Source organism: Amphibalanus amphitrite, unplaced genomic scaffold (genome assembly GCF_019059575.1).
Source record: "Amphibalanus amphitrite isolate SeventyFive unplaced genomic scaffold, NRLGWU_Aamphi_draft 000032F_arrow, whole genome shotgun sequence".
Classification (NCBI taxonomy): domain Eukaryota; kingdom Metazoa; phylum Arthropoda; class Thecostraca; order Balanomorpha; family Balanidae; genus Amphibalanus; species Amphibalanus amphitrite.
This window is the reverse complement of record NW_024881528.1, coordinates 389,910-415,826: the sequence shown is the minus strand read 5'-3', so window position 1 is coordinate 415,826 and position 25,917 is coordinate 389,910. Positions and strand designations below refer to the sequence as shown.

Genomic DNA, 25,917 nt, shown 5'->3' with positions numbered 1-25,917 from the left:
GACAACTGACGCCTTATCGCTGATTTTCGACAAAATGCGTTTTACTCGGTGTTATAGCGCTTTCCCTAGAAGCCCCGTGAACGGTGAAACATTTTATCTTTGACCTGACCTGTGACGTCATCGGTGACCCCGAGGTCAATGAAATTTGGTTTCCCTAGACAAATTTGACAGGGCTATCGAACGCCGTTTGAATTTTGCGGATCCGTCCAGTAGTTTCGGAGATACGGATGGGGGGCAAAAAAATGCCCCCCCCCCCCCACCGCGCGGAAGGTGGCTGGTAGGCCCACCGCCTGCCGGGTTAAAATTATTTGATAGGTTTTATTCTCTATATGTAAAATATTAGCGACATATGTAGTCCGGATTAACAACCAAACCTTCGATATTCATCATCCCCAGTCAACTCTTGGTATGTAAAATAGTGTTCAATTTTCCACACACTCTCACTCAATTTTTCTATCACTTTTTGTTGTATCGGATCGCCCCAGCATGTTATCTTTTCATCCGATCACATCCATACAGCAATTTAAAGGCTAATCTAAATGGTATATTTTAGAGATCAATACGAGAATAAACCAGAATATGTAATAGGTATAAATGATAAATAGTAAGTAGAAGGCCATATAATTTTTTCCTGCATACAGCAGATACTTTGAAAATGTAACACTGGCCACTAAAAAACAACTTTTTTTAAACCCTGGATCGGACACTTGAAATAAATTAGCACTATTAGCATTATGTTAGAATTTATGTGCTAATTTAATTTATATATGCTAATTAGCACTATTAGCATATATAAATTAAATTAGCACATAAATTCCAATCCATAACAGCAAATGCGCGGCAGCCACGTCCGTCTCCGGTATGTGGTCGGGCCACGATGGCCAGTAGCCATCGCACCTGTGGTTGTCCCAGGTACCCGCCCCCCCCCCCCCCCGGCCGGCCGCCCCGGGGAGGGGGGGGGGGTCGGTGGGCAGTTGATTGGCCGGGTGTTCGGCGGGACACGGCGGCGCCAGGCCGGCTCGGGGGGCGGAGTTAACCTGCTAGGTGCGGCCCGGCGGCCAATCAGCGGCCGACCCGCCACCAATGGCAAACACTCCACTGTCTCTGCCGGCGGCCAAGGTAAAAGGTGTGCGTGCCGCCAGAGCCGCGGCGCGCCCGGCACGTAGGGGAGCCGGCGGACGTTCGTGTAGGAGCAGCAGGCAGCAGCGCGGCCGCAGCCGGCACGCGGAGCCAGGTCGCAGCAGCTGGCGGGAGACAGGGTGCGCGGCCGCCGGCCGAGGTCGCTCGTTCAGCGCTTACCGGTGAGCCCGACCACCGTCACATCGATCGCCATGAACACGGAGACCATCGGCAGCAAGCCAGCCGGCGCCAGCGCCCGCCGCAAGCAGGCCAAGCCGCAACGAAAGAACGGTGAGTACCCAGAGGGCTGCCGGGGACGGGTGCTGTTCGCGGGCTGCCGGCCGGCCGGCTGGTGCGGCGCATCGCACTGCGCGCGCGGGCCGAACGCCGCCCGCCGCCCGCCCCGCCCGCGCCGCAACCCCCCCCCCCCCCCCCGGTTTGAGCCTTGGAGGGTCTCGAGTGTCCTTGGTGTCTCCCGACACTGAAGGACCTTCGAGACCCACGTGATGAGGTGAATAGCCACTGTTTAACGGTCTCACATGTCTTGGTTCTATTTTATATTCCACCCGGCTTGATTTTTTTTTAATTTTGGCTCTACGCCAGAGATGCATTTGCAGCGCTCATTTATGGTCGCCACCGTTGGGGACAGCATTTGAATATTTACATATCAGCAGTCACAGCACTGTATTTTTAGATAATATCTCGCCCTGCTGAACAATGAACCCTATGCGAACCGCATCTGGGATGGACGTGACTGAGCGTGCATGTGTAGGTAGGTAGGTATTGAACGATGAAAGAAATGAATCCTGATCTATTCTGGGAATTAAAAAATAATTGAAATTTGTATTGGTATGCAACTGGCTCGGCATGATTAACTAACTCCACTTGTATGCTAAAACAGCTTTTTTTCGAAGTCATGTTTGTGAACAATATAAAGGCGACTCAAAATATGAATATCAATACTTTTAACCTGGAACACTCTTCTTCACCATGCCGAATACCTATAAATTCATTTTATTTTGTGTGCCTCAAAGCAGCTTAGGTTTTTTATTTTCTTTCAGTGTTAGTGCTGTTTTGGGAATGATGAACAACCCTACTGTTTGTTTGGCCTTTTGGGATCTGCGCGCTATGTCTCATGAGAAAGGTTCCAGGTTGAAAATGCGTCACGCTTCAGAGGCATGCGCTGTTACTAAATTGAGCTTGTCAAAGAACCTTTTGCTAACAGCTAGTAAATTTATTTGCAGGTTATGTGGTGCCACCTTATCCCTTTCATAACATCTTTAGTATGTATATGTCTATTAGGAAATGGAAGGCCATGGTAGTCGCAACAAGCATAAAAGCATTTATAAATCGTCGTGTTATTGCGCTCAAGATTTTGTAAAAAATTTCTTAAATAGTATTTGTTCGATGGATATATTTTGCCATATTAGATCGACGTGCGTTCATATTTCCAGCCTAGCAATTTGTCTCGTCTAATTCTTTGGAAGTGATCATGAATGCAGCTTAGAAAATGACTTTTTCGGTGATAAGTTTTGCCAATAAGAGTTTGATAGATGGCAACCTTTTTCAGTCGTACCGGACCGTCCAACGAGTAACGCCACTCCCCTGTTAGTTATTAGTTGCCTGATGCTGGTGACTTGCCTAACTTAACTTTGATAACTTTTTAGATATGATAAAAAGAAGCGTTTTTCATATAAAACTGAATTTCTGAAACCACAATACTGTAGGTTGCTTCAAGTCGATGATTGTTGGTGTTTTGTTCTTACGAACATCCATAAATGTTTCACATAGACAAAATAACTGCACTTTGTTGTTTATTGTTCACCTACAGAACACAGGAGCAGGCCCCAGAGCGTTTAGCCAGTGCTGAGGAGGTCTCACTACGAGTGGCGTTTGAGTGTCTGCCGCGGGGGCGGGTCACCGTGGACACGGTGACTGTCCAGGTCACGCTGCCAGTCCGGCCGGCGGCGCTCGGCTAATGTTGGCGCGATGGTGACCCAGCTGCCTGGGCCTGACGGCGCTCAGCGCGCGGTGTCTTTTTGCCGTTGTTCAGGTTGACCTAGTTGATCCAGTGGTGACCGCTGGACACGCGATGTCTCGGTCACCGTCGCCACGATGCGCCCTCGGGGTTTCCCTATTCCACCCCAGTTTTCTGCGCGGGGCGGTGTGCCAGCGGGCCGCGCGGCAGCCAGCGGACACAATGTGCCGTGACGCCCCCCCCCCCGGTCCCCCCGGCGGCAGCAGGTGACGTCACGTTCGGCGCCGTGCCCCTCGTGGGATCGATCGGAGCGCGCCTGTGGCCAGCGGGCCGGCCGGCCGGCGGCCGCGTGTCTCTGCTCCCCGCGCGGCTCTCTCTGGGCGGCCACCGGGCACCCAGCGACGGGCCGAGCGGCAGGCCGCTGTCCCCGGGATGGGACAGCGGTCACAGGGGGAACACTGTCCCACGGGACCCGGTGCCCCGTGCCAGTGCAGACCACGGCCCGACCGGTCACCAGTCGACCTTTCGCGGTAACCCATGGTGTAGGTAAACGAGATAGTGGACGTGGCTCTTCCCGTGTGGGCCGTTAACCATGCTGCTCCCGTGCAAAGCTCCGTCAGGGAACGGGTGCTAACCTTGCTCTAAATCCTTGCTTGTCGAACGGACAAGGCGCTGAAACGCGCCTTCTCAGATATATCTGCTCACTGTTGGCGCTCTTTTTTTCGCGCTTTGTCATGCAAAAATCGCATGACAAAGGAACGATTGCAAAGAACGATGGTATTGGCTTTATTCTGTTCGCTTCAAAGGTCATGTAAATTTAAAGGCCACTGCATTCCTTAGAAGCCGCAAAGAACTGCTTAAATCCCTGGTCAAATTGTTACATCGTACTTGCATTATCTCTTTGACGTTGCTCGTGTTCTTGTCATATTTTTCCCGATAAAGAGCGACGAGTGCACAGCGACGCAAAAAAAAATAACAGCTTAGGGCATTTTGAATTGTGTAGTTAACTGAACATGTGTTAATGCAATTTTGCTTTTACATATGTATCATGCATGGTTATTTTTGCTGATCTTCAAATTCGAAAAATGTCCTAACTGAAAGCTAGAACGTACCCTCGTTGGTCGATTTAACGAACAATGTTTTGCCAAGAAGAGCTGTCGAGTCGTTTAAAGCTACTTAAAAGTCTATAATCAGTTGCTGGGAAGGCGGCCAGTTATCTAAACAGGAAAAATACACCCTACATAATGTACATTGCAACCAGCTTAGCCCACAACGATTTCAGTGAGAAACAAGACACTGCGCGGCAAACCCTTAGGTCACGTTTTCTGTCAGCTCGGTGGCCCTCGTTCGGTGCGCATCTAGCCGACCTGCGCAGATTGGCCCTCCTCTCTGAGCGGGCCGTGTGCTGTGGCCAGCTCGTCTGCCTGCGCTGCGAGGTGCCGTCTCTCTCGACCGCACTTCTCCGCCGTCCGCCGTCCGGCGTCCGGTGCATAAACAGAGCTTTTTGTGCCCCAATGTGCCCGTGCGCCGGGCAGAGGACTTTGGCCAGTCGGTGACCCCTGCGGCCTCACCCGGCTCGCTCGGTCCCGTGACCGGTCAGCCGGCTAAGCTGGAATGCATAGCTGTACCAAAACAGCCGCCGCACTGAACCAATGAATGCACAATGAGGCAGAGAGCCCCGGCGTCACCCGAACCGTCCACCAGTCGCAGTCACTGATCGGGCACTGCGCACAACCCGACTTACCGGCGTGACGAGCCAAATTGGCTCAGTGGTGTTCTCCGCGGCCAACATAGAGTTAACGTATCACTCATTCCGTCAATATTAACGTTTTTGCTAATTTGAATTTTGCCCTAGCCGATTAAAGGGACAGTATCATCATTTTGATGAAATTTGACATTGCATAGGCCCCACCTTTCTGGTCCGGGAACTGAAGACCGATCCTCGAAGCTCCACACCGTTATCACGCTATCGCCGCTCAAAGTACGAAAGGTGTACCACACTTTGAATCGTGCTTCACTATCTTCACTGTTTAAATGTTTGCGCCGTTTTGAATTGACCGGCAGTAATAAAACTTTTACCCTGGTCATTTCATCAAATTTTATAAAGCCAAAACGTTTTTCGCACTTATTCATCACCGTTAAATTCATTAAATAGTCGTAGGCAATTTCCGCTGTTTCCTTCGGATTCTAGCGGCTCAACAAAGGAATTCCTCCAGCTTGAATCACAATCTCCCTCCAATGTATGACGTTTATCACGTGATTGTCACGTGATATTTTCTCCCATTGTCAATTGTCACGTCCAATTGTCACTCCCTCCAATTGTCACGTTATATTTTTATAGGCAATACCTAAGGCTACCTCTCCCTAAGGACAACTCAATCAGAAGAACGACCGCGTAAGCGTAGCGTCAATAATGTATTATCTGCGCCAGTTCTGTAGTAATTTTGCATGCTTCCAAACTGGCGGCCATGCTTGTATAGTGGTGGTTCGCTCATGAAAATGAATCATGAAAATGAAATGTGGTTGCAATATTTTTCACCGAGTTCGGTCCTCAAACTATGTTTTTCTGATTCAGAAAAATAAGAAATGCTAGTAAAAAAAAATCAGCTCCATACATGGATTTTTTTTCGATGATACTGTCCCTTTAAGCGCCCACTAAGTTAGGTTGGTGCTCACTTCCTAGGTACGCAAAACCCCTGCGCAAAACATCTGACCCAAGTTACGGGTTGCACTTCGTTTATTCGTGTAGGTATGGTAATACTTGTGTTGTAAGGTTATGCATATCGCTTCAGTCAGTGAGGCACTTCACTTCCTGAAATAGGAAGCATTGCTTAGAACAGTTATAAATTTCATCATGTGCTGGTGCATTCAGTCGCAGTTTTCTCGGCGTACCCAGCGGCACTCCATTCGCTCGTCTTTCCGCACGATGGTAATTGGCTGAGACATGTAAATTTATTGGACAAAAGTTTGCCCGGCTGATTCGAAGCGCCAGTGAGGAATGTTACATGTTTATTGCAGGGTACCACGCGGACCCCGATAAGAATGTTTATAACCTAAGAGATTCATGTAGATCCCGACGAGAAGTTGGCGACTTTCCAGATATATGTACGATGCAGCTCAGTCGTAGAAGCGAAATGGTAACGCTGGCCTGGGGGTCTTTGTGCACTTTTGCTTTACCTATCTGTATACCTACTACCTCTGTTTTGGTTTCATTCCCATTTAAAAAAAAAAACACTTCTAAGTTTTTTAAACGCCGTTGTTATTTACTTCACTTACATTTGTTTCAATGAAATACACTCACTTCGTTCAAAGAAAGATTAATGTGGCAATTTCAAGGGCAAAGCAGAATATTCTAAATTTAGTAGGGACTAGAGGTACAGGTTTACGCGATAACTGTAAGTTTTGATATGTATGATTAACGGATGCATTAGTTTGGGTGTAGAAACTTGCATTTTTATTGGTATTATTTGTGAAGAACTGGGTAACTGCTTTTAATTGAACTGTAAAGTGTAAAGCATGATGGTGATGCATGCGAGTTGTTCGAGCCCTTTGTAAGTTAGGATGTTACTCAATTCAACCCTACCCTACCCTACCATACCCTACCCTACCCTACCCCTACCCTAACCTACCCTACCCTACCCTACCCTACCCCTACCCTAACCTACCCTACCCTACCCTACCCTACCCTTACATTACCCTGCCCTACCCTACCCTACCCTACCCTTCCCCTAACCCTACACTACCCTCCCTACCCCTACCCTACCCTACCCCTACCCTACCCTACCAATCCCTAACCCTAGTCCCTACCCTACCCTACCCTACCCTACCATATCCTACCCTACCCTACCCTTACACTACCCTACCCTACCCTACCCTTACCATACCCTACCCTACCCCTACCCCTACACTACCCTAACCTACCCTACCCTACCCTACCCTACCCCTACCCCTACCCTACCCTACCCTTACACTACCCTACCCTACCCTAACCTACACTACCCCTACCCTACCCTACCCCTACACTGCCCTACCCTACCCTACCGGCTACCCCTACCCTACCCTACCCTACCCTACCCCTTGTCCCTACCCTACCCTACCCTACCCTACCCTAACCCTACCCTACCCTACCCTACCCTACCCTACCCTACACTACACTACCACCGACAGTCCAAGTTTCAGCTAAATCGGCCCAGAAACGGCTGAGATATTGCAAAAACAAATTAATTGTATTTACTGGCGAATCCTCTTGGCGAGCGGTGCCTTGTGTCGGCCTTCGTTGTCAAAGGTCAACGACCTCCCGGCTCTCATGCTTTCCACTCAGTTTTTTTTAAGCGAACAACTGAGCCTAAAGCGCGTGCTCTCTGCTCAGCGCCGGCCGCGCCCAGCCTGGGGCAGAGATGCACGCGCTGACGCCGCACCCCTGGTTCGATTGCGCCCATCTTTTGATACGATGGTCAGCCCCACCCAAAGTTTGTGGCCACTACATTTAATGTCGATACGCGGCGCCGTCCCGGCGCTTTAAGACACATAAGGCATGACACAGCGATGATGACAACTTATAATTTATTAAGTAAGACTAGAATACAGGTTTACGCGATAACTGTATGTTTGGATAGATACTGTTGATGGGGCCATTAGTTTGGTTGTCAAAGCTTGTATGTTTATATAAGTAGGGTTGTGTTTGGTAGTTACTTCTCTTAATTGTATAGTAGGTAGGGATGGCTTTTCGAGGAGCACTACGAATCCAAAGGTTTGGACATTGAGTTATTAAAAAAAAAAACACGCCCGCCCGCCGCCAACCGCAAACGCCGCAAAAATAAAAACGACCGCCTCCAACCGCAAACAACACCGCAAACGCCGCAAAAAAACCGCCCGCATCGCGCGCCCAACCACCGCCAACCGCAAACGCCGCAAAAAATAAAAACCGCCCGCATTGCACGCCCGTCCGCCGCCAACCACAAACGCCGCAAAAAATAAAAACCGCCCGCATCGCACGCCCGCCCGCCGCCAACCAAAAACGCCGCAAAAAATAAAAACCGCCCGCCCGACCGCCGCCAACCGCAAACGCCTCGAAAAAATGAAAACCGCCCGCATCGTGCGCCCGCCCGCCCGCCGCCAACCGCAAACGCCGCAAAAGTAAAAACGACCGCCTCCAACCGCAAACAACACCGCAAACGCCGCAAAAAATAAAAACCGCCCGCATCGCGCGCCCGCCCGCCGCCAACCGCAAACGCCGCAAAAAAATAAAAACCGCCCGCATCGCACGCCCGCCCGCCGCCAACCACAAACGCCGCAAAAAATAAAAAACGCCCGCATCGCACGCCCGCCCGCCGCCAACTACAAACGCCGCAAAAAATGAAAACCGCCCGCCCGACCGCCGCCAACCGCAAACGCCTCGAAAAAATGAAAACCGCCCGCATCGTGCGCCCGCCCGCCCGCCACCAACCGCAAACGCCATAAAAAAATGAAAATCGCCCGCATTGCCCGCCCGCCCGCCGCCAATCGGGAACGCCGCAAAAAAGCGCTTTTCTACCCATATACATGTCCTACCCTACCTACACCCTACCCATACCCTACTCATAGGCTCTATTCCAACCTTACTCTAGTGCATTCCTATAACCACCAGTAAGTCGTAACATAACATACCTACGTTCTTAACATGAGCACTGTAAACTACTCTAATTGAATTCTATCACATTCGTTTGTTCAATATCATGGATATTATTAATGCTGTAAATGGTGAAAGGTTGTTCTCTTGAAGATTGCCAGGTAGGTAATCGAGTGCGCATACCTACCTAATAAGTGCGGCTCGCATAGCCGCCCAAACATTCCTTTTTACTCGCTAGATGGCAGGAGCGTCAAGCGCCTGAATGGACGCTGTGCCGCAGTGCCGCGTCTGCCGTATCACCGCCTGAATGCACACTGTACCGCAATACTGTCTCTAGGGCATATGCACACATACAGATGGACACGTTCGTTTTGAAATTATTTTTGTTTTAAGTGTGACCAGATTTACCCCCGAGAAACTGATCCTGGATACGCCTCTAGCTGAGGAAAAGTCGCCAAATTTCGAACCCCTAAGGCGATTTTCCATCGACAGCAAAAATACTACAGGTGGGGCCGATGCCCCCCCATCCCCCCACCAGTAATAGGGTTGATCGATAATAATGTCTGATACTATGAAAAAGCAGGAATAGCTATAAGCAATTAATGTAACCCTAGCTGATGGCTGCTAAGAAACACACTGAACCTAATCGCACCAAACCTGCACCAAATTTGTACTTACCAGATGGCCGTCGTGAACCGGCTACTATCCATTGCGTGGCCACACCACCATTCCCTGTTTCGCGCTAGATGGCAGAGCCATCAAACGCCTGATTGCATACTGTACCGCAATGACGGTGCTGGCGAATAAAGCCGCCTGAGTGCATACTGTACCGCAATGTCGTGTCCGCCGCCCAACCTTTCCTTTTACGCGCTAGGTGGCAGAACTATCAAACGCCTGATTGCATACTGTACCACAATGTCGCTTCTGGCGGTTATAGCCGCCTGAGTGCATACTGTACGGCAATGCCGTGTTGAAAGTTGGTTCGCTACTCTTAAATGAAAACACAGATTAGGGTGGATAGTGACGGAGAATGAGCGGCAGAGGATTTAGAAGCATTGAGACACATTAGAGACTACATGCCAACTTTCAGCGCAATCGGCCCAGTAGTTACCGAGATATTGCAATTGTTGCAAAACCAACACCTCTTCGTTTTGCACGTGGCACGTGCATAGGTGGTCACCCACGTACATCGGGAATAGTCCAATACTTGGTAGAAAGAATGAAGCTACCCTACAAAAATTACCGCATGTAAATCGGTCAAGTGGTTGCTGAGAAATATGCCCCGCAAAAGCGTGACCACGGCCGGCCGGCCTAGAATACAGGTTTACGCGATAACTGTATAGATTCGAGATATACATATGCTTAAGGGGATTATTAGTTTGGTTGTTAAAACTTGTATGTTTATGCCAGTAGGGTTAAGTTTGTTTACTTACTTCATTTAGCTGTATGGTAGGCATGTAGGTATATGCGCTTTTCGAGGAGCGCTGCAGATCCGAAAGTTTGCTCGCTTCGCTCGCACTTTGCTCGCTTCACTTGCTCGGTAATAAATTTATTTTATTTACTGGTGAAACCTGAACCTAATACCTGTACCTGCGCCTATACCTGATGCTAATCGAAAACCTGTATTCTTTAAATCCACAGAGTTAACTTCCCGAGCTGGCTCTCATCGTTTTCACTTAGTTTGGCAAGCGAAGAAAATGAGCTTAGAGCGCGTGCTCTCTGCTCGGCGTCGGCCTCGGCCAGCCTGGGGCAGAGATGCACGCGCTGACGCCGCACCCGTGGTCCGATTGCGCCCATCTTTTGATACGATGGTCCGCCCCACCCAAAGTTTTTGCCCAATAAATTTCACGTCGATACGCGGCGCCGTTCCGGCGCAAGAAGACACATAAGGCTGACGGATGGACAGACAACTTGAAATTTATTAAGTAAGATTGGAATGAAACAATGTCGTTTCATCCTAATTCACACTCAGTGCGCAAGAAATAATTTGCCATCTCAAACATGCTTTAATAGTTTAATCGAAAGCTGCTGAGTCGAAAACAGACCACTTTTCCATTTTTTATCTTTTTCCTCGCTTAAATTTGATCGCCCATAGCCAGCAGCATGTGTACACTTTTGAGAAGTCCTCGTCCAAATTGTGTTATACGCCGCTGGAGCCGTGACGTTTGAACCTGTTTGATCCATCATGACCAAAAGATTGGACAGGATTATTGGAAAGTGAAAACACCTCCATTTTTCAGCGAAATTGCCAGCAGCTTTACCATTTAAAAGCCTCTTATCGGTAATATACTAAATGGGAGGGCTGCCCAGAGGAGCCTAGACAGATCGCTACCACTTGGCGTCATCCAGCCGAGGCGAACATCATATTTGGGGAGTTACCGAGTGACGCCACTCTGCCGTCGACCCCTCGATGTGGGGGAGGGGGGGGGGCAGACAGGGCCCAGGGGGCGACTGTCGGGACTTCCTTCTGTGCCGGGCGGCCAGATCAGGCTCGGTGCCGACTTCTGTACGGTTTCTGCTGGGTTTGTACCTCTTCTGAAGGGTGGCCGCACTGAGAAGAGCTGGCAGTGCACAGCGTTCCGGCGCGGCCCGGCCCGGCAGTGCACAGCGTTCCGGCGCGGCCCGGCCCGGCAGTGAGCACGGCCCGGATGCAGGCTGGCTGCTCCACTGATAACGACAGCGGAGTGGGTCGTGCTGGTCGGGGCCGAGGGCGGCAGGAGCTGCGGTCAGTGGAGGGACGGGGGAAGCAGGGAGGAAGGGAGGGAGGGATTGAGAGAGAGAGAGAGAGAGAGAGAGAGAGAGAGAGAGAGAGAGAGAGAGAGAGAGAGAGAGAGAGAGAGAGAGAGAGAGAGAGAAGAGAAGCGGACCTGCCAAACTATGATGGTCGGGAGCGAAACGTTACCGATCAGCAAGCTGGCATCCTCTGTCCTGGTAAGCACGAATGAATCATCGCAGTCCTCACCCAGTCAACGAGAATCATCGACGTTGAGTTGAAACCATGTTTATTTTGATTTCACCGATGATCAGCACTCATTTCTCGGCATGACTCCCATGCCACTGCGACAGAGGATCATGTATGCCTATGATTGTCTGGAAGGTGCGCGACCCGAGGCCTGGACAGAATGCCGACGGCTGGGCCGGTCGCGGTGCTCTCTGACGGCAGTGCTGACCTTTGAGCAGCGCCCGGGGCGACCGGCGCGACCAACACAAAGCCGCGCTCCTTTTCATCACAAAACGCCGCGCTGACGCCGGCCGGCTGGCCGCCGCCACACCGGCAGCTGAACTAAAATAAACCAATATTGGCCGTGTTATGCACAAAGATGGCCATTTCTCCTGTGTAAGCCGTTTGGCGTGGACACCGGCAAACGCCAGGGGGTCACGGAGATCGGTGGAAGGAAAATTTTTTTGGTTGACATCCGTAACTCCTTCCACCACAGGCTCGCACACCCCAAATGTCCTTTCTTCTTAGAAAGGAAATACCTTTCTTTCTTCTCAGACCTTTCTTTCTTTTTAGGTCTGCAGATGCTCAGATCCACAGAGCCCCAGGTCCGCAGATCCCCACAGGCCGAGCCCCAGGTCCGCAGAGTCCGAGGTCCACTGAGCCCCACAGGTCGAGCCCCAGGTCCGCCCACCACACACACAGAAAAATATTGACACCGTTAGCGGTGTAATTGCACAGTACATATCTGAGCACTTGAGGAAAGTTAATTTAGTCCCTTCCCCGCTTAAATTACTCGCGCTTCTAAATGAACACCAGGAAGAAGGTAATAGAACACTGTTAGGAGGGTTGGGTGTTTTACTACATGTAGCAAAACACCCAACCCTCCTAACACTGTTCTATTACCTTCTTCCTGGTGTTCATTTAGAAGCGCGAGTAATTTAAGCGGGGAAGGGACTAAATTAACTTTCCTCAAGTGCTCAGATATGTACTGTGCAATTACACCGCTAACGGTGTTAATATTTTTCTGTGTGCATGCCTCAGGTCCGCCGAGCTCCAGGTCGTCCGGCGTGGCGCGCTCACCGGCGCCGCGCCGTAATAAAGCCGACCTTTGTTTATAATTACCTTGGTCGGCGGAGTACAGGCGTCCGTCTGGATCCTCTCAGGCTGTCACATGACCGTGCGCGCCGAGTCACCGGCCAGAGGTGCCTCCCCCGCGGCTCTCTCTCTCCCTCCCTCCCTCCCTCCCTCCCTCGCCGCTCTTCGTGCTCTGTCCAGCCTCGTGGTGTCTCCTGCCCCTCCGTCCTGACCGGTGACGACAAAGTCCGAGATTCAGACCGCGATGGTGGGATCTGAGAAGGGCGAAAGATGCACAGTGAACTTATGCATTCCTGCTTCAACACAAAAGGTCAGGTAGATTTAAACATTCACTGCTCAGATAATGGCCTGGAAAGCTTTGATTATCATTAAGTTGTTTTAATTCGTCGTGATTTTAGTGACTATAAAAGTTAAAAACTCACTTTGATGAATTTAGAGGTCAAGACGTTCCTAGGGTGGCTACTGACATTCATTTGATTTTTAAGGCATCGGCGGAAAGGGTAATAGGTAAAGGTAAAAGGGTAATAGGTAAAGGTTAAAAGGGTATCTGTTCATCTGGTAATAGCTATCTGTTCAATTTTTTATCGCAACATTTCTTTAAAGCCATTGCTTATCAACAATCACAGATCATGAAGGGCTCGCACTGCGTGAAACTATCATCTTGTCTCGATAAACCGTTTACATAGACATCAAAAAGTATGTACATACACCAGCTGAGAAGATTCGACATACGAAGCTACAAGCTCTTGCTGATATGACCCGCGTTCATGTGACCGTTATACATGAGTTATAATTTTGGTCACGTGACCGTCATGTGACCGGAGTGCGGGATGGGTGAGCGTTGCTGCGGTCGCGCACAGAATAATAGCGCGCGGGCTGGACTGAGGTCTGGGCGGCATGTGCGGCGTGCCCCTCCATGGCGAGGAGCAGACGGCTCCAGTGGCGCTCATTGCTAGAAGTAAATGGCTGTGGTTATCAGGTCAGGGACAGGCCAGGGATGATGGTGAAATTTGTCACCCGGCCTGTTTTGCGCGGTATGTGCTGAAAACTGGTCAAAACGGCCTGCCTGCCAGTTAAAAAAGAAGAGAAGAAAAAAACTCATAAATGCGCATAAAATGAATTCGTTCTCCAATGAAAAGTGTAAACAAATAGTGAATTCACCGCAGCTCATGTACCTAGTTACCGTTTTAGATAAACGTGGAACAGCGACGACCTATTATATATTCACTGCATGTTGACTGACGACTGTGACTGTGACTGAGAACTGCGTGACTCAACATCCCGTGCCGGGCGCTGCGGCGGCGCTCAGGAATGGTGTTACGTCATCCCAGGGTGACCAACCGGACCTGAGCTGAGCCTGTGACCGGCCAAACTGTCACTGATAGGGACAGCGCTTCAGGGGCTACAGCAGCTTCAGAGCCCGCCCTCTGGTGACCGGCCAAACTGACGCTTCAGGGGAAAGATGGGCCGCGAACTGTGCACAGCGATTAGCGATAGATGCATACGGCGTATGTATACACTAAGCAGCGAAGACTCAGTGAAGACATGCAGAACACACCTTGTCATGCTACGGCCGTCGGGCGCCAGGTATGCGGCCGTATCAACGGACGACTGTTGGCTCAGCGGGTTTCGTCAGGTGTCGGTGGGCGCTCCCAGTGCCGGCCGGCACACCCCTCTCCTGTCGCTGCGGCCCGGTGCAGCGCGGTGGCCGGTGCGGCTGATTGTTTTTACCTGTCAGGTTCTGCGGCTGCTCGGGAGGCGACGCTGTCCAGACTCAGACACCAGCGCGGGACACCGGCACCGTCACAGTCACCGTTACTGTCACCTTTACATTCACAGTCATGCAGTGACAACAGTCAAATCCACCGCCAAACCCACTCCTGCCATTTGTCAACACCGCCTGTGTGCCTAAACTCATCCCTCATCCCTTCCACCTACCAATCCTAGCTTTATCACACTGGTCGTCTCGCTAATGTCTCATATGCACGGTTTCACCTTCAAAAAAACGAAAAGTAGCTGACTCAAGCCAAGTCCATTGCTGAATCAAAACACAAGGATGCACCCTTGTGCCTTTTAGTGCACCTGTGCCGTCTTGGAAGCCCTTTCGTTCTGCAGTCCCTGGCTCATTTGTGCTGCAAAGTTGGTCAAGACCTCTTTATTCTTGTTCTGTCTTATTTTTCATTTGATGATTTTATGTCGTGAAAATTTGACCGCGAATGAAATCATGCTCATATGCATAGTTCTTGTTATTTAGGTATATGGGTATAATTGCGAGCATTGCTATTTCCCGCGATAGGCCTAAAAATGCACCAAATAGCCAGCAACAGTGCGGGAGTTGTTGACGACAGTACCTACCTACTAGGTACGTACTGAGCAGGGAGCCCCCGGCCCGGCGGCGGCACTGTCAGCCCTGCCGTCAGCGGCGTCCTGCATCACCATCCGACGGACGCAGGTGGTGCGGCGCGACCGCCCGGCTGGCACCCGGGCTGTCCGCTGTCCGCTGTCCGCTGTCCGCCCGATACCGCTGGGCCGCCACTTCCGGGCGGCGCCCCGGTGTCCTGTCCCCCTCCCCGTCTTGGTGGCTCTATCGCCACCGTCAGTTTCCTGTGTCCCATGCGTAGTGGAGACGACCTGAGCCGGCACCTTCAGTCAGCTGACTGTTCCAGAAAAAAACCGTCTCAGGCCAGGCCCGAAATAGCGCCGGTTGAAAATTACCTTAGGCTTGTTGGAAGGTCTTTTTTAAGCCTGAAAATGAGGAGTTTGTGTCATTCGCCCACGCCACTTGTCTGAAAGCATCTCCCGAGTGGCGGGCTACCAGGCGACACGTTCGCCTGTACGTGAACCTGAGCCCTGGTTTGATATCCCGCATGCAGCATTGATGACGGCCTGAACTCGCACGGTCAGTGAGAACAGATTGCGGGCGTGGATCGACATTTGTTCCCAAGCACCAGTCCGTCCATCTGCGAGTGAGTCGCCGAAGCCCTGCCCAGAACGGCCGGCCCCAAATAGCGCTGTCGGGCGGTGAGACGGACTGTATTGGATTGGCTCCGGTTGCCGCGTGATCCTCGGCCGTCCGTTCTCTCCATTTTACTCGGACAAGGTGAGCTCATGCGATTGAACGCCGAGGTAATTGTACGGCTCACTGCGCCCATGGTCGCGGCGCGGTGTGGATTGAATTTGACGTCAACTCAAATGATTACTCGTAGTGCACAATGGACGCCGCACTTCTGAATGGCTCGCATTCTCTGTTGTCGCATGGACCATCAAAAGCGGTTGTTGAGGATTGTGTTTCAGGGCGGTGCGGGGTGGGACGGGGCAGGTGGAGGGCGCGCTCGGTGGGCTGTCTGGCTGTGCCGCTCCCAGCGCGCCGTGGGTCGTCTTTGTTGGTGTGCGGGCGCCCCTGCGACAGTGTCGGTCGGGCCGCGGCTACCTGCGGGCCTGGCCGCGCAGGGCGGTGAGTGGCCTTGCCAGCGCCGACTCCGCAGCCGCAGCCGCGCCCTTTGTCGCCGCCGGCCTGTAATAGGGTTGAAGCGGGCTCATTATTTCTGGGACAGACCGCCCTCCCGCGGGAGGCTAGGTAGAATGGGGGCCAGCGCCACTAAAAATAACCCCCGGGAAATATAAATCAAACACCCCAAATTGGGTCCGCCCCGAATTCACCTTTCACAGTCAGAAAGATGGCTGGAACGTGTTGGGAGGCAAATGCTGCGGAAATCAAAGCGCCCCGGCGGCGACCGTGCCGCCGGCAGTGCTGTAGTCACGCATCGCACAGCGCCCAGGGGAGGCGGCTCCCCGGCACCCAGGGAGGCGGCGGCTCCCCGGCGCTGCCCGGGGCACTCGGTGCGGCGGCCCACGCACAGCTCTGCTCGGCCTGTGACTTGTGAGTCCGTTCAGAGGTGGCAGTGGCGAGTTCTCAAATTATGATAAGCCTTGAAAGGTACCTAATACTTTCAAATAAGGTAACAAAACAAATCAGGCAATCTCTTAATTATTTGCATTGCAAAAAAGCATTTATAACTGTATTTTGTAACTATCAACAAATATTCAGGTCAGTTATTCAACTAGAATGTGGATTCAAGTCATCTGAATGAGGTGTTAGAAGAACAATAACTTGAACCCTGAATCTTGTCCAAGCCTGAACCATCAAACGTTCTTTCAATTCAAGTCATTCATTTCGAGTCCGGTCAAGACAGGGTTAAGTGTGTTATCATGATCCAAAAGTGGTGACCCAATTGACAATGATGGGCTACACTTTGGGCTGCACTATTAATGTAAACAAAACCCATAATATACCTACAGTTCAACCCAAGTAGCATGGTGATTGGTGACGATACTGACGCAGCCAATTTTTCTTCGTACCAAATGTTTAACACAACAAAACTTGATAAATAATTACTTACGAGGCACACTGATAGATAGCAGACACCACTGTAATGATATCGCGATGAATTCTAAGTAAAATGTCCATAATTTCACGGAAGCATTGACACACGTCACGTGTCATCTCTTCCATAATGGCGGCCTTAGAGGCGGCGGCCATTTGCATTAAACCAATTAAACTGTATAAAATACAGTTTTTCTTTTCTTTTTTGCTTAAGTCCATTTAAATTAAAATTCCTTGCATAAATTTTGACATCTTAAAGTTAATTCAAGAAAGATTGTAGGCCAATTTTGCTGAAAAATGAGGTACCAGAAAAACAAAGTTTCATTATTTTCAATTAGTTATTGAGCTACATCGGTACTTGGCGCAGCTGCGACATTGAAATGTTTTTAGATGTGTTCAGTTTTGAAACCGCTGTGTGCGAATCAAGCCAAAAACCAATTAAATTTTATGAATGCTTATGATTACATTGCTAGCGATCTGTATCTGTTGAGAAGAGCAGGAAAGAGAACACTAATTGAAGAAAATAAATTATCCACAGGATCATGACAGGATCGCTCACTATGTACAAGGCTTTTTGAAGTTTAGCGAAGCTGAAGATTTGTGGGGTGATGATGAAGTGGCAAATGCTGCCTTCAATATTAGATGATAATGGTGAAGCTAGTGCTGTATTTAACAGGATTTTGGATAATGTAATTGCATTGCAGTGAAATGGAGAGCAAGACAAGGTCAAGATCAATCACAGACTCCTCAAAACAAAGTCAAATTTGTTGCTAATAAATGCTTTGGAAATTTTGAGAAAGGTAGTTAAAGTATGTTTTCCAGCATACAGTGAGTTAAACATTAATTCATGTTTATGTCATGCACATTGGCTTTCTTTGTAAGATAATTATCCTCATGGTATTGGACTTTGCTAACACTGTTAACTTTGCCATTTAACATTGGTAGACTGATGTATTTGATATACAGTTAATGTGTTTGCCCATTTGTTAGGACATCATGCATTTGGGAGAAATGTGTCATGATTGCCATTTTTTCTTCATCCAGTGTCATTTAGCAAATCAAATTTGAGTTCAGAAGGTTTATCAAAAATGCTTTCAAATCTTTTATGGTAGTAGTTGATTTTCATGATACCGACAAAATACCAAATGCTTTTGGTATATAATACCGAATACCGAATCGGTTTTGGTTCGGTATCGGTATACCGAAATTTTGGTAACCGATTGACACCACTAGTAGTGGCTAAATGGCCGTGCAGAATATCAGCAGCAGGAAGCTTCGAACATGACAAATTTATTCAAACGGCGATTCTAGCGGATATCTAAGAAACCGAGTGTCCATGCGGTATCTCTTTTCTTTCTGGATACCTATTTATTTGGTCTTTCTTCCTCATCGCTCCTTTCTTTTTTCTAATTTTTACTTTCTGCTTTGGTGTGGCTGGCCCTCTGTTATTTTCCACAGGCGTTGGATTCTACAGACTCAGGACTGACTGTTCAGTGTCCAGTGTCCACCGTACTGACCCGCCCAGTCCCGCACCTCTGTCCAGTGCGGTTCTGTCCTGCCGCCGCCGCCGCGAGGACGCTGTCCACGTCGGCAGGTATGTGACTGCGCTGTCTCCAAACAAACACAGGCCGGTCAGTGCCGGCTGGGGCTCGGGCTGCCCTCGGCTGGCCGCTCCGTCCGGCGCCGCTCCGTGGCCGCTCCGTTTACATACCCAGCCGGTACCGCTTCCTATTGAGATTATAAGGTCAGGTTTCTGGCGGTGGCCGCCTGCAGAGAGGAATGTGTATTTGCTTGCCCGCCTCCACCCGCCCGCTGCGGTCACCGTCATACCTACAGGCTCGTCTGATTAGGGGCACGAGCAGCACTCACCACGCCACCGGGCCCGGCGCCGCCCCTCAGAAGGTGCGCCCACTCCCGGCCTCTGATAGCCGAGGGCTATTACCCAGCGATAGCCGGGGGCGATTTGATCGGGGCCGGCGGCGCGCAGGTCGGCGGCGGATCAAAACAACAGCCCGCTCTCGCGGCGCCGTCGGCCGCGTCGGGCCCGACCCGGCCGGCGCGTCGACGCCGACGATGATAGAGATGCGGTTCACGAGCGGCACGGGTAATTTTATTGCCTGCCCGGCGCAGGTAGCGCCTGTTTCCGCGGTGTTTTCGGAGCCGGTGCAGGATTGGCTCGCTATGCAGCTGCAGCTCCCGGGAGGGGAGGGGGCTGGGTCGCCGACGGGAGGGGCCGGCCCGGCCGCCTGGTGGGGGGTCCGACCGCCCCGGGGCACGGAGCGGCGCCGGGTCCAGGTGTGTCGGCTCGGCACAATGGCCACGAGCCACACGCACCCGGCAGACGAGCTTTTTATGTAAATATGGTGGACTGGTGTTTATCAGCAGGGAATAAATGCAGCGGGAATAAATTTATCTAGTGCTCTGTCCCGCCAGGTTCGCTGCCCGGTGTGTGGAGGCGTTTTATCATTTTCGGCACGTTTTAAAGCTGGACTCGTATCTCTTTCTAAGTTTGTCTCGTTCTATGTTTATACCCGGTTTATACGCTGATCGATATGTTGAAACGTTGTCAGATTATCAGAACGTTTGTATGAAGATATGGGATGGGACACACCATTCAAAAAACAGCATCCCATTTCCGAAATGGGAATGTTGGAGAGATGAAACATTCCACGGGCCGTGGATTGTTTCGCTTCTTCGGTAAGATTGATCCATTACCTATAAATATTCCTACTATGCGCAAAGGACTAAGGAGTTAGCTTACTTCGTGCAACATTTTATCGAGTACCTGTTTCTAAGAAAAAACGCCTTCTGATTTTCGATAACCACCCCAGCTGTTTCTCCATTTTGTCATCTTCCCTTTTCCCATAGGCAGAGGTAGGGAGAAAGCGACCAAATCTGCTCTCTCGCTCCCGCCAATATGGCCTGACAGGAGTCTGGGATTCCTGCCGTTCATCAGACAATGGCTGCCGTCTTGATGACTTGCAGGTATACCAAAGAGCGCGCCAATAAAGAGCGCGCCGGCGCCGGTGGCATCTCCATATGAGGGCGCGCGGTGATGATATGGAAAATGGGGGATTACAGGTAGCTCCCGGGGCGCACGCCGACTGGGAATGACGTCATTTGCGCGAGGAATGCGCTCGATCGAGACCGATTGTACCGGGAAACTTGCCGAAATCGGCGCCGCCGCGTCAACTTGTGTGCGGCCGCGCTCACTCGCGATATACCGGCTTATGTGACGCGTGCGAAGATAAATTTGAAGGCGCAACTTTTTGTCAGGACAACTTTGGACAGCGTGCCGCGCCCGGCCGCATCTGAGCGCACATTCAGCGCCGGGTGCGGCGGAACTTTTTCAGCTGCGTTCCTGGGCGGCCCGGTGTGGAAGGAGGCGCAGAAATGTGATCCACCGGCGTGCTGAGTCGGTCCGAAGTCGCTCAATAGACCTGGCGGCCGGCGCTGACTGCAAACCTGCGCCCAGTGACGACGTCCTTTGATGATAGGATCTGCTAACTCAAGGTAGATGCGACCGACTGGCGGCTGTCATTGGGACCGTTTTATTGGACCCGACTGCCTAAAGGAGCGGCTTTGGGGCTGAATGCCGACGGTGTCACGGGTGGAGGCAAGGGCTCGGGCGTAGTGGCTCGTCTCTGTAGGTAAGTACTTACGATGGGTTTTGCTTGTTAGACGAATAAATGTGACTTTGAACTTGTACGTGTATGTAGTGATATGACAATCAAACGAAAGAGGTACAACTTTTGGCAGGCTAAATTCATATTTGTTAATATTCTTATCAAACACTCATCAATATCGTTTCCATAAAAAAAATCTACTGATGACTTTTAATCACCTAAAGTGAAGCGGTGTATGGTGTTTCCTCTGGTGACTCTTCCTGAGCCTCTGCAATGCGGGGGACTTTCCCGTAATTCCTCGCGCGTAACTGGTTGCAGCGCTACGAGCCGTGTTGAACCTTGCTCCCGGTGTGATGTTGATGCTGGCACCGTTCCTACGATGCAGCTGACCTTTGTCGGGGCCAGGTACGCGAACCACACCTGACCGGCCAGTGCTACCCCCCCCCCCCCCTCCGGCGGGGTGGGCCAGCTGGCTGCCAGCACCCGACGCTGGGGAATGTCGACGCTGCATATTTCTACCTGTCAGAGAATCATTTTTCACCCCGCGCACCTACGGGGAGGGCGAAAAAGAGGGCGGGACACGCTTGTTTTGGAGGTCCCGACTGAGGCTGGTTTATCGTGATTCTCTTATTTTGTGCTGTGTCACCAAGTGAGAATTTTTCTCGCTGTGGCGGTGAACTGCATCAAGGATGCCTCGAGCATGGCTCTGTATTTTGTCCGGCCCTAAGTCACTGAGTACTCAGTGACTCATCAGTGACTCATCCCCATTGTGACTCATCCCCCATTGCCTTCCCACCGTAGTCCGCTCTTCGTTCTCAATTTCCTCGCTTGGTTCTTTCCTTCTCTCGATTCCGCGTCGCCCTGTCGCTCGCTCGCTCTCCCGTCCTGTCCCGTCTTCCTTCCCGTCCTGTCCCGTCTTCCTTCCCGTTCCTACTGCGCCTCCCTCCCCTCTGCTCTCTATCTCTCTCCTCTCCCTATCCGTGGCCGTCCTCCCCCCGTGCCGGCGTCTCCCTCCTTCCGGCGCTCGGCGCTCGCCAGGTCGTCCGCCACCGGCCAGCGCTATTGATATGGGCACACTGCCAGCGGCCAAGGTGTATCTACCGTAATGGCCCAGCGCGCCGCCGGATCGGCACCATTTATTTCATGATTAATTCACCTCGATATGCAGATTGAACGTGTCGAGTCGAAGGTAACAAATCGGACAGGGCGCGCGGCACGGATCGCCCACGCTGGACGTGGAGACGTTTTTGCCGATCCTCCGTCGGACCGGAAGGAAGCTACCTCATCCCCGGCGGGGGGGAGGCAGGGGCGGGGGGGGCGGTGCTCTCCGGTCGAACAGGTCAGACTGATGGCGGATAGGGAGCGGCGGGGATAGAGGGGCTCCGCGGAGGCTGGGTGCAAGGTCTGAACCCGGTCACCGTTTGGACATGATGCTTATGATATCGTTCAAGGTGCATAAATGCTAGTAGGACGGTACTGCCCTCCCGTTATGGAAGTCTGCACTTTTTCAGCTTATTTTTGCAAGCTCCTTATCCAAAAGCTAAAGCTGAGCCAATGACCGGCAACATGTTTTTTTTTTTTAGTCAGCAGACAGGTCTGATGATACGACTCACCGGGTCAGTTGGTTGGATGGCTGATGGTTTACCTGACTCTCTCAATGTTTGGGCCTCGTCGGTGTATTTATGGGAGTCTGAACCTTCAATCTCAGTTTGATGCTCATGCATCTGCTTATGAAAAAGTAGAACCGTGCAAACCTGTCGGCCTGCAGCAAAAAAAGAACCTCACCGATCACAGCCTGAGTTTGTGACTACGAGTCAAGCATCTTAAAGCACGTAGACTTACCTAGACATTGCGATACATTGCAAAACATTGCAAAACGATCAACCTTATGGATCCCCTGGGCACACTGACGATTACCGAGCGCTGAACCTCTCGGGCAGATGGCCCCTGAAATCTGCACCCTGGCTCTGGTCAATGCGACGTGTCCAGTGCGATGTTGCGGGCTCCATTTCCAACGTCATGCCCTCAAAGTCGCCCTCTGGAGCCGCCTCTGCGACCACCGCGGGCCGCCGTGAGCGTCCTGTCACCATCTCTGGACTACAGGATGGGACCGGCGACCGACGCCCCCTCCTGCGGCGGTGACGGGAACCAGGCGGAGCCGGAGCGGTTTACTGCCGCGGCGAGCCCAGCTGCGGTCAGCCCGGCCGGCGCGGCACGCCGCTCCTAAACTGGGCCGAATGAACCGCTTCCTGCTCTGTACCGCCGCAGCGCCGGGCCTGCGTCGCGCTGTCATATCCTACCGAGAGGACGCCGCTCCGGCTGACCTCACGGGGCCGCTGGCTCGCCGGGAGTCACCCTCGGTGGAATCCCCTGCTGATCTAACTCTGTCTGCTCTGCTGGCTCAGCTGTTGTCATGGACCAGTCATTACGTGTTCACTTGGCGCCAGGTACCGCACCCGTTGGTCCTTCCCACCGGTCGCCCTGTGACCTCCCGGACCAGCAGGCGTGTCTCAACGCCTCCCGTCAGCGGCCGCAGCCTGCAGCCGCCCACCTCACCTCAGCACCTAGCTCTCCGCTCACCTCTGCGTCAGCCACGTCAGCAGCATCAGCGCCGGCGACGTCAGCCAGCGGCACGCTGATGTCAGAGCTCGTCAGCCCACCGCGCGGCCGGGGCATGTATAAAACATGAGTCAGCAGGCGGTGGCAGCATGGACGCGGCCGGCGGACATTTTGCCGAGGCGGTGCGCTCGTCCCCCGTCGTGCCGGTGTGCCGGCCGGGGCGGCGGTGGGGCCGCCCGCACCGCCCTGACTCGGCCGGTGTCCGCCGCTGCCCGCTCCCCTCCCCGACCGGCGAAGATGGCGCCGCTCACCTTGACTGGATGTCCGACCGCCGCGCCGGCGGACCGTCCCCTCTCCTCCCCCCCCCCCCCCGGCGCTCACCGCCGCGCCGCACCGGGCCGCCGGTCGTCACAGCGCCCGTGCGGCCCTCCCACGGCCGCGGCTCCCCTCCAGCGCGGCCCGCAGCCCACCTTACCAGGTTACAGCGGCGCGACCGCTAAAAACCTGCCTAACGAAGGCACTGTATGATTCATATAGATGAGCCGGCGCCTCCCCGCGGCCCCTAGTGAGTTCGCCCCTTTGTGAACAGTCGTCATTCAGTGGACTCGCTGAAACCCAAACTCACCCAAATGGGGATTCGGCTCGTTGAGAAGAGAAATTCCTCTATGGAGGTCTTTCCATAATGTGCCGCAATGCCGTTTTTGTGTGAGGATTCATCACGACTGGGGGCATGGGCCATGGGGCATGCGTATGAAGTGACGGCGAGCTGGTCTGACCTGAAGGGGCGCAGGTGCACCTGTAGCATCTACTTTTCACCACTCACCTCCAGCTACTTTTCCCGGACGACACACATTGGTCGACGTCTCTCAGGCGTGGGAGACGGGTCCGTGCGCCTGACGACGGGCGCCGCCGCGGCCCACTCGCTAATTCCGCGGTAATTACAAGTTCCAAACACCAGCTGAGCTTGCCACTCATCGGCGCTCTCCCGAGGTGCCATACGTCATCCAGCGCTGCTCTCGAGGCGGCCGTGAGAAAGTGCCGAGGGCGGCGGAGGAGGAGCGGTGGCGCCCGGCCCGAGGACGCTCACAGGAGGCCGGTGACGGGCCCCGCCACATGTGCCGCGGCTGACAGCTCATGACGTCACCAGCCTAGCCGGGACGGGCCGTGCCGTGGGGAGGGGGAGGGAGGGAGTCTGTGTACCGGCGCGGGAACTGCATCTCAAGCATTCTTATTTCTTACTGATGACGTGATTTGCGAACGATGGATGATTGCAAATATTTGAACGGTAGCATTTCTATCAACTGCATTATTATTCATATCGTGCTCGTGGTTTGGAAGAATTGACCGACTTAGCACTCATCGTTGGACGCTGCACTCCATGGACTTGGGAGTTTGCACTATAATTTGTGCCTGCTCAGAAAGCGGAGCTTGCTGCTATTTGTGGCCGTATTTGTTCCAGTCGCGGATCCAAACTGATGTGTGCACGAGTGTTGGCTCTTGTCAGCTTTGATCATTCGCAGGTGAGGTCATTGACACTCGTGCGACCCACTTAATTGGCCACTGTTCAGGTGTTCCAAGGTTCAATGACCGGGGCGACGACGCGTCAGTTATGGTCAGTTAGCTGTGATAGTATCTTGGGGCTCCCGTGTGCAATCTGTAGTGAGCCACATAAAATAGGACGACACAGTTATAGCACTGTATATGCTATATAATTGTGCGTTTGCTGTTAAAACTTCAACAATTAAAACTTAAAACTATTTGCTTAAAGTGAACCATCGGCCTACTTAAAAGCGCGATGAGCATCTCACAAATGAGTGCGTCACCAATGCGAGGACAATTCTCCACTTCCTGCTCGTTTGAAGCAGCAACCTCTGATGGCCTCGCTCTCATTACCTTCGAACCATTTGCAGGTAAGCAGTATTCTCACTTGGATGCTGAATATCTGTGCTCATTTTGGTATCGGTAAGTTGTACTCAATACTCATTTGCGTCTAGCTATACCTTTTACGTTATTGTTATCATCTTTTTCAGACAGTCCCGCTTAATCGTGTTATTTTACTTAGTTTATAGACCTCATCATGGGCGTAGGAACCTCACGAAAAGTGTGGAGGGGCAGCGAAACTTGTCACTTTGTGGGAGCCCCAAATCCCTATAAAGAAATTCTTTGCAGTTTTGTGCTGATCTTACCTTGCTGTGCTATTTCCTACTCTTAGTTTTGTATTTAAACAAAAAAAAATAAAGATTTTACTTTAAAAAATGGCTTAGAAGTGCAGGGCCATGCCCCCCCCCCCTGTTCCTACGCCTATGAACCTCAGTGATGTTCCCCATGACGATGACAATTAAATGAAAACTTATCCTCATCAGGTAGCTTACAAATCGAGAAGTGCCATGTATGCAACGTTTTGTTCTCAATTTGGTCCAATGGGGCCCGCGTCTGCCGCTGTATTTGCCATTATGTTATGCAACCGTGATATCAATTCGCTCGCTAAAAGGCATGCTAAGTGCTTTCAGCACCTTTCGACAGCTTAGACCTTGAAGCGTAGTGAACGTCTAGCATACATCATTACCTCTCGATCGAGGTCGATACAACCACCAGGCGGTCTCTTAG

The 25,917-nt window shown here is 51.8% G+C and overlaps 1 protein-coding gene across 7 annotated transcripts in view; it reads left to right on the top strand.

The window, feature by feature from the left end:
• The first annotated feature begins 1,102 nt into the window (after window positions 1–1,102).
• The window catches only part of LOC122368312 (zinc finger protein 1-like), a 135,820-nt gene continuing 111,005 nt past the window's right edge, over window positions 1,103–25,917 (top strand). For 3 of the 7 annotated variants that reach the window (XR_006254215.1, XM_043342165.1, XM_043342156.1), the window contains exon 1: window positions 1,103–1,410. Coding sequence is in view for 4 of the 7 variants with exons in the window: in XM_043342165.1 (XP_043198100.1) it covers window positions 1,332–1,410 (79 nt within the window). In the remaining 3 variants the exon portion in view is untranslated. Of the gene's footprint in view, window positions 1,411–24,892; window positions 25,221–25,917 lie in introns of those variants that run through there. The other 4 variants (XM_043342129.1, XM_043342145.1, XR_006254214.1 and 1 more) reach the window with 4 other exon arrangements.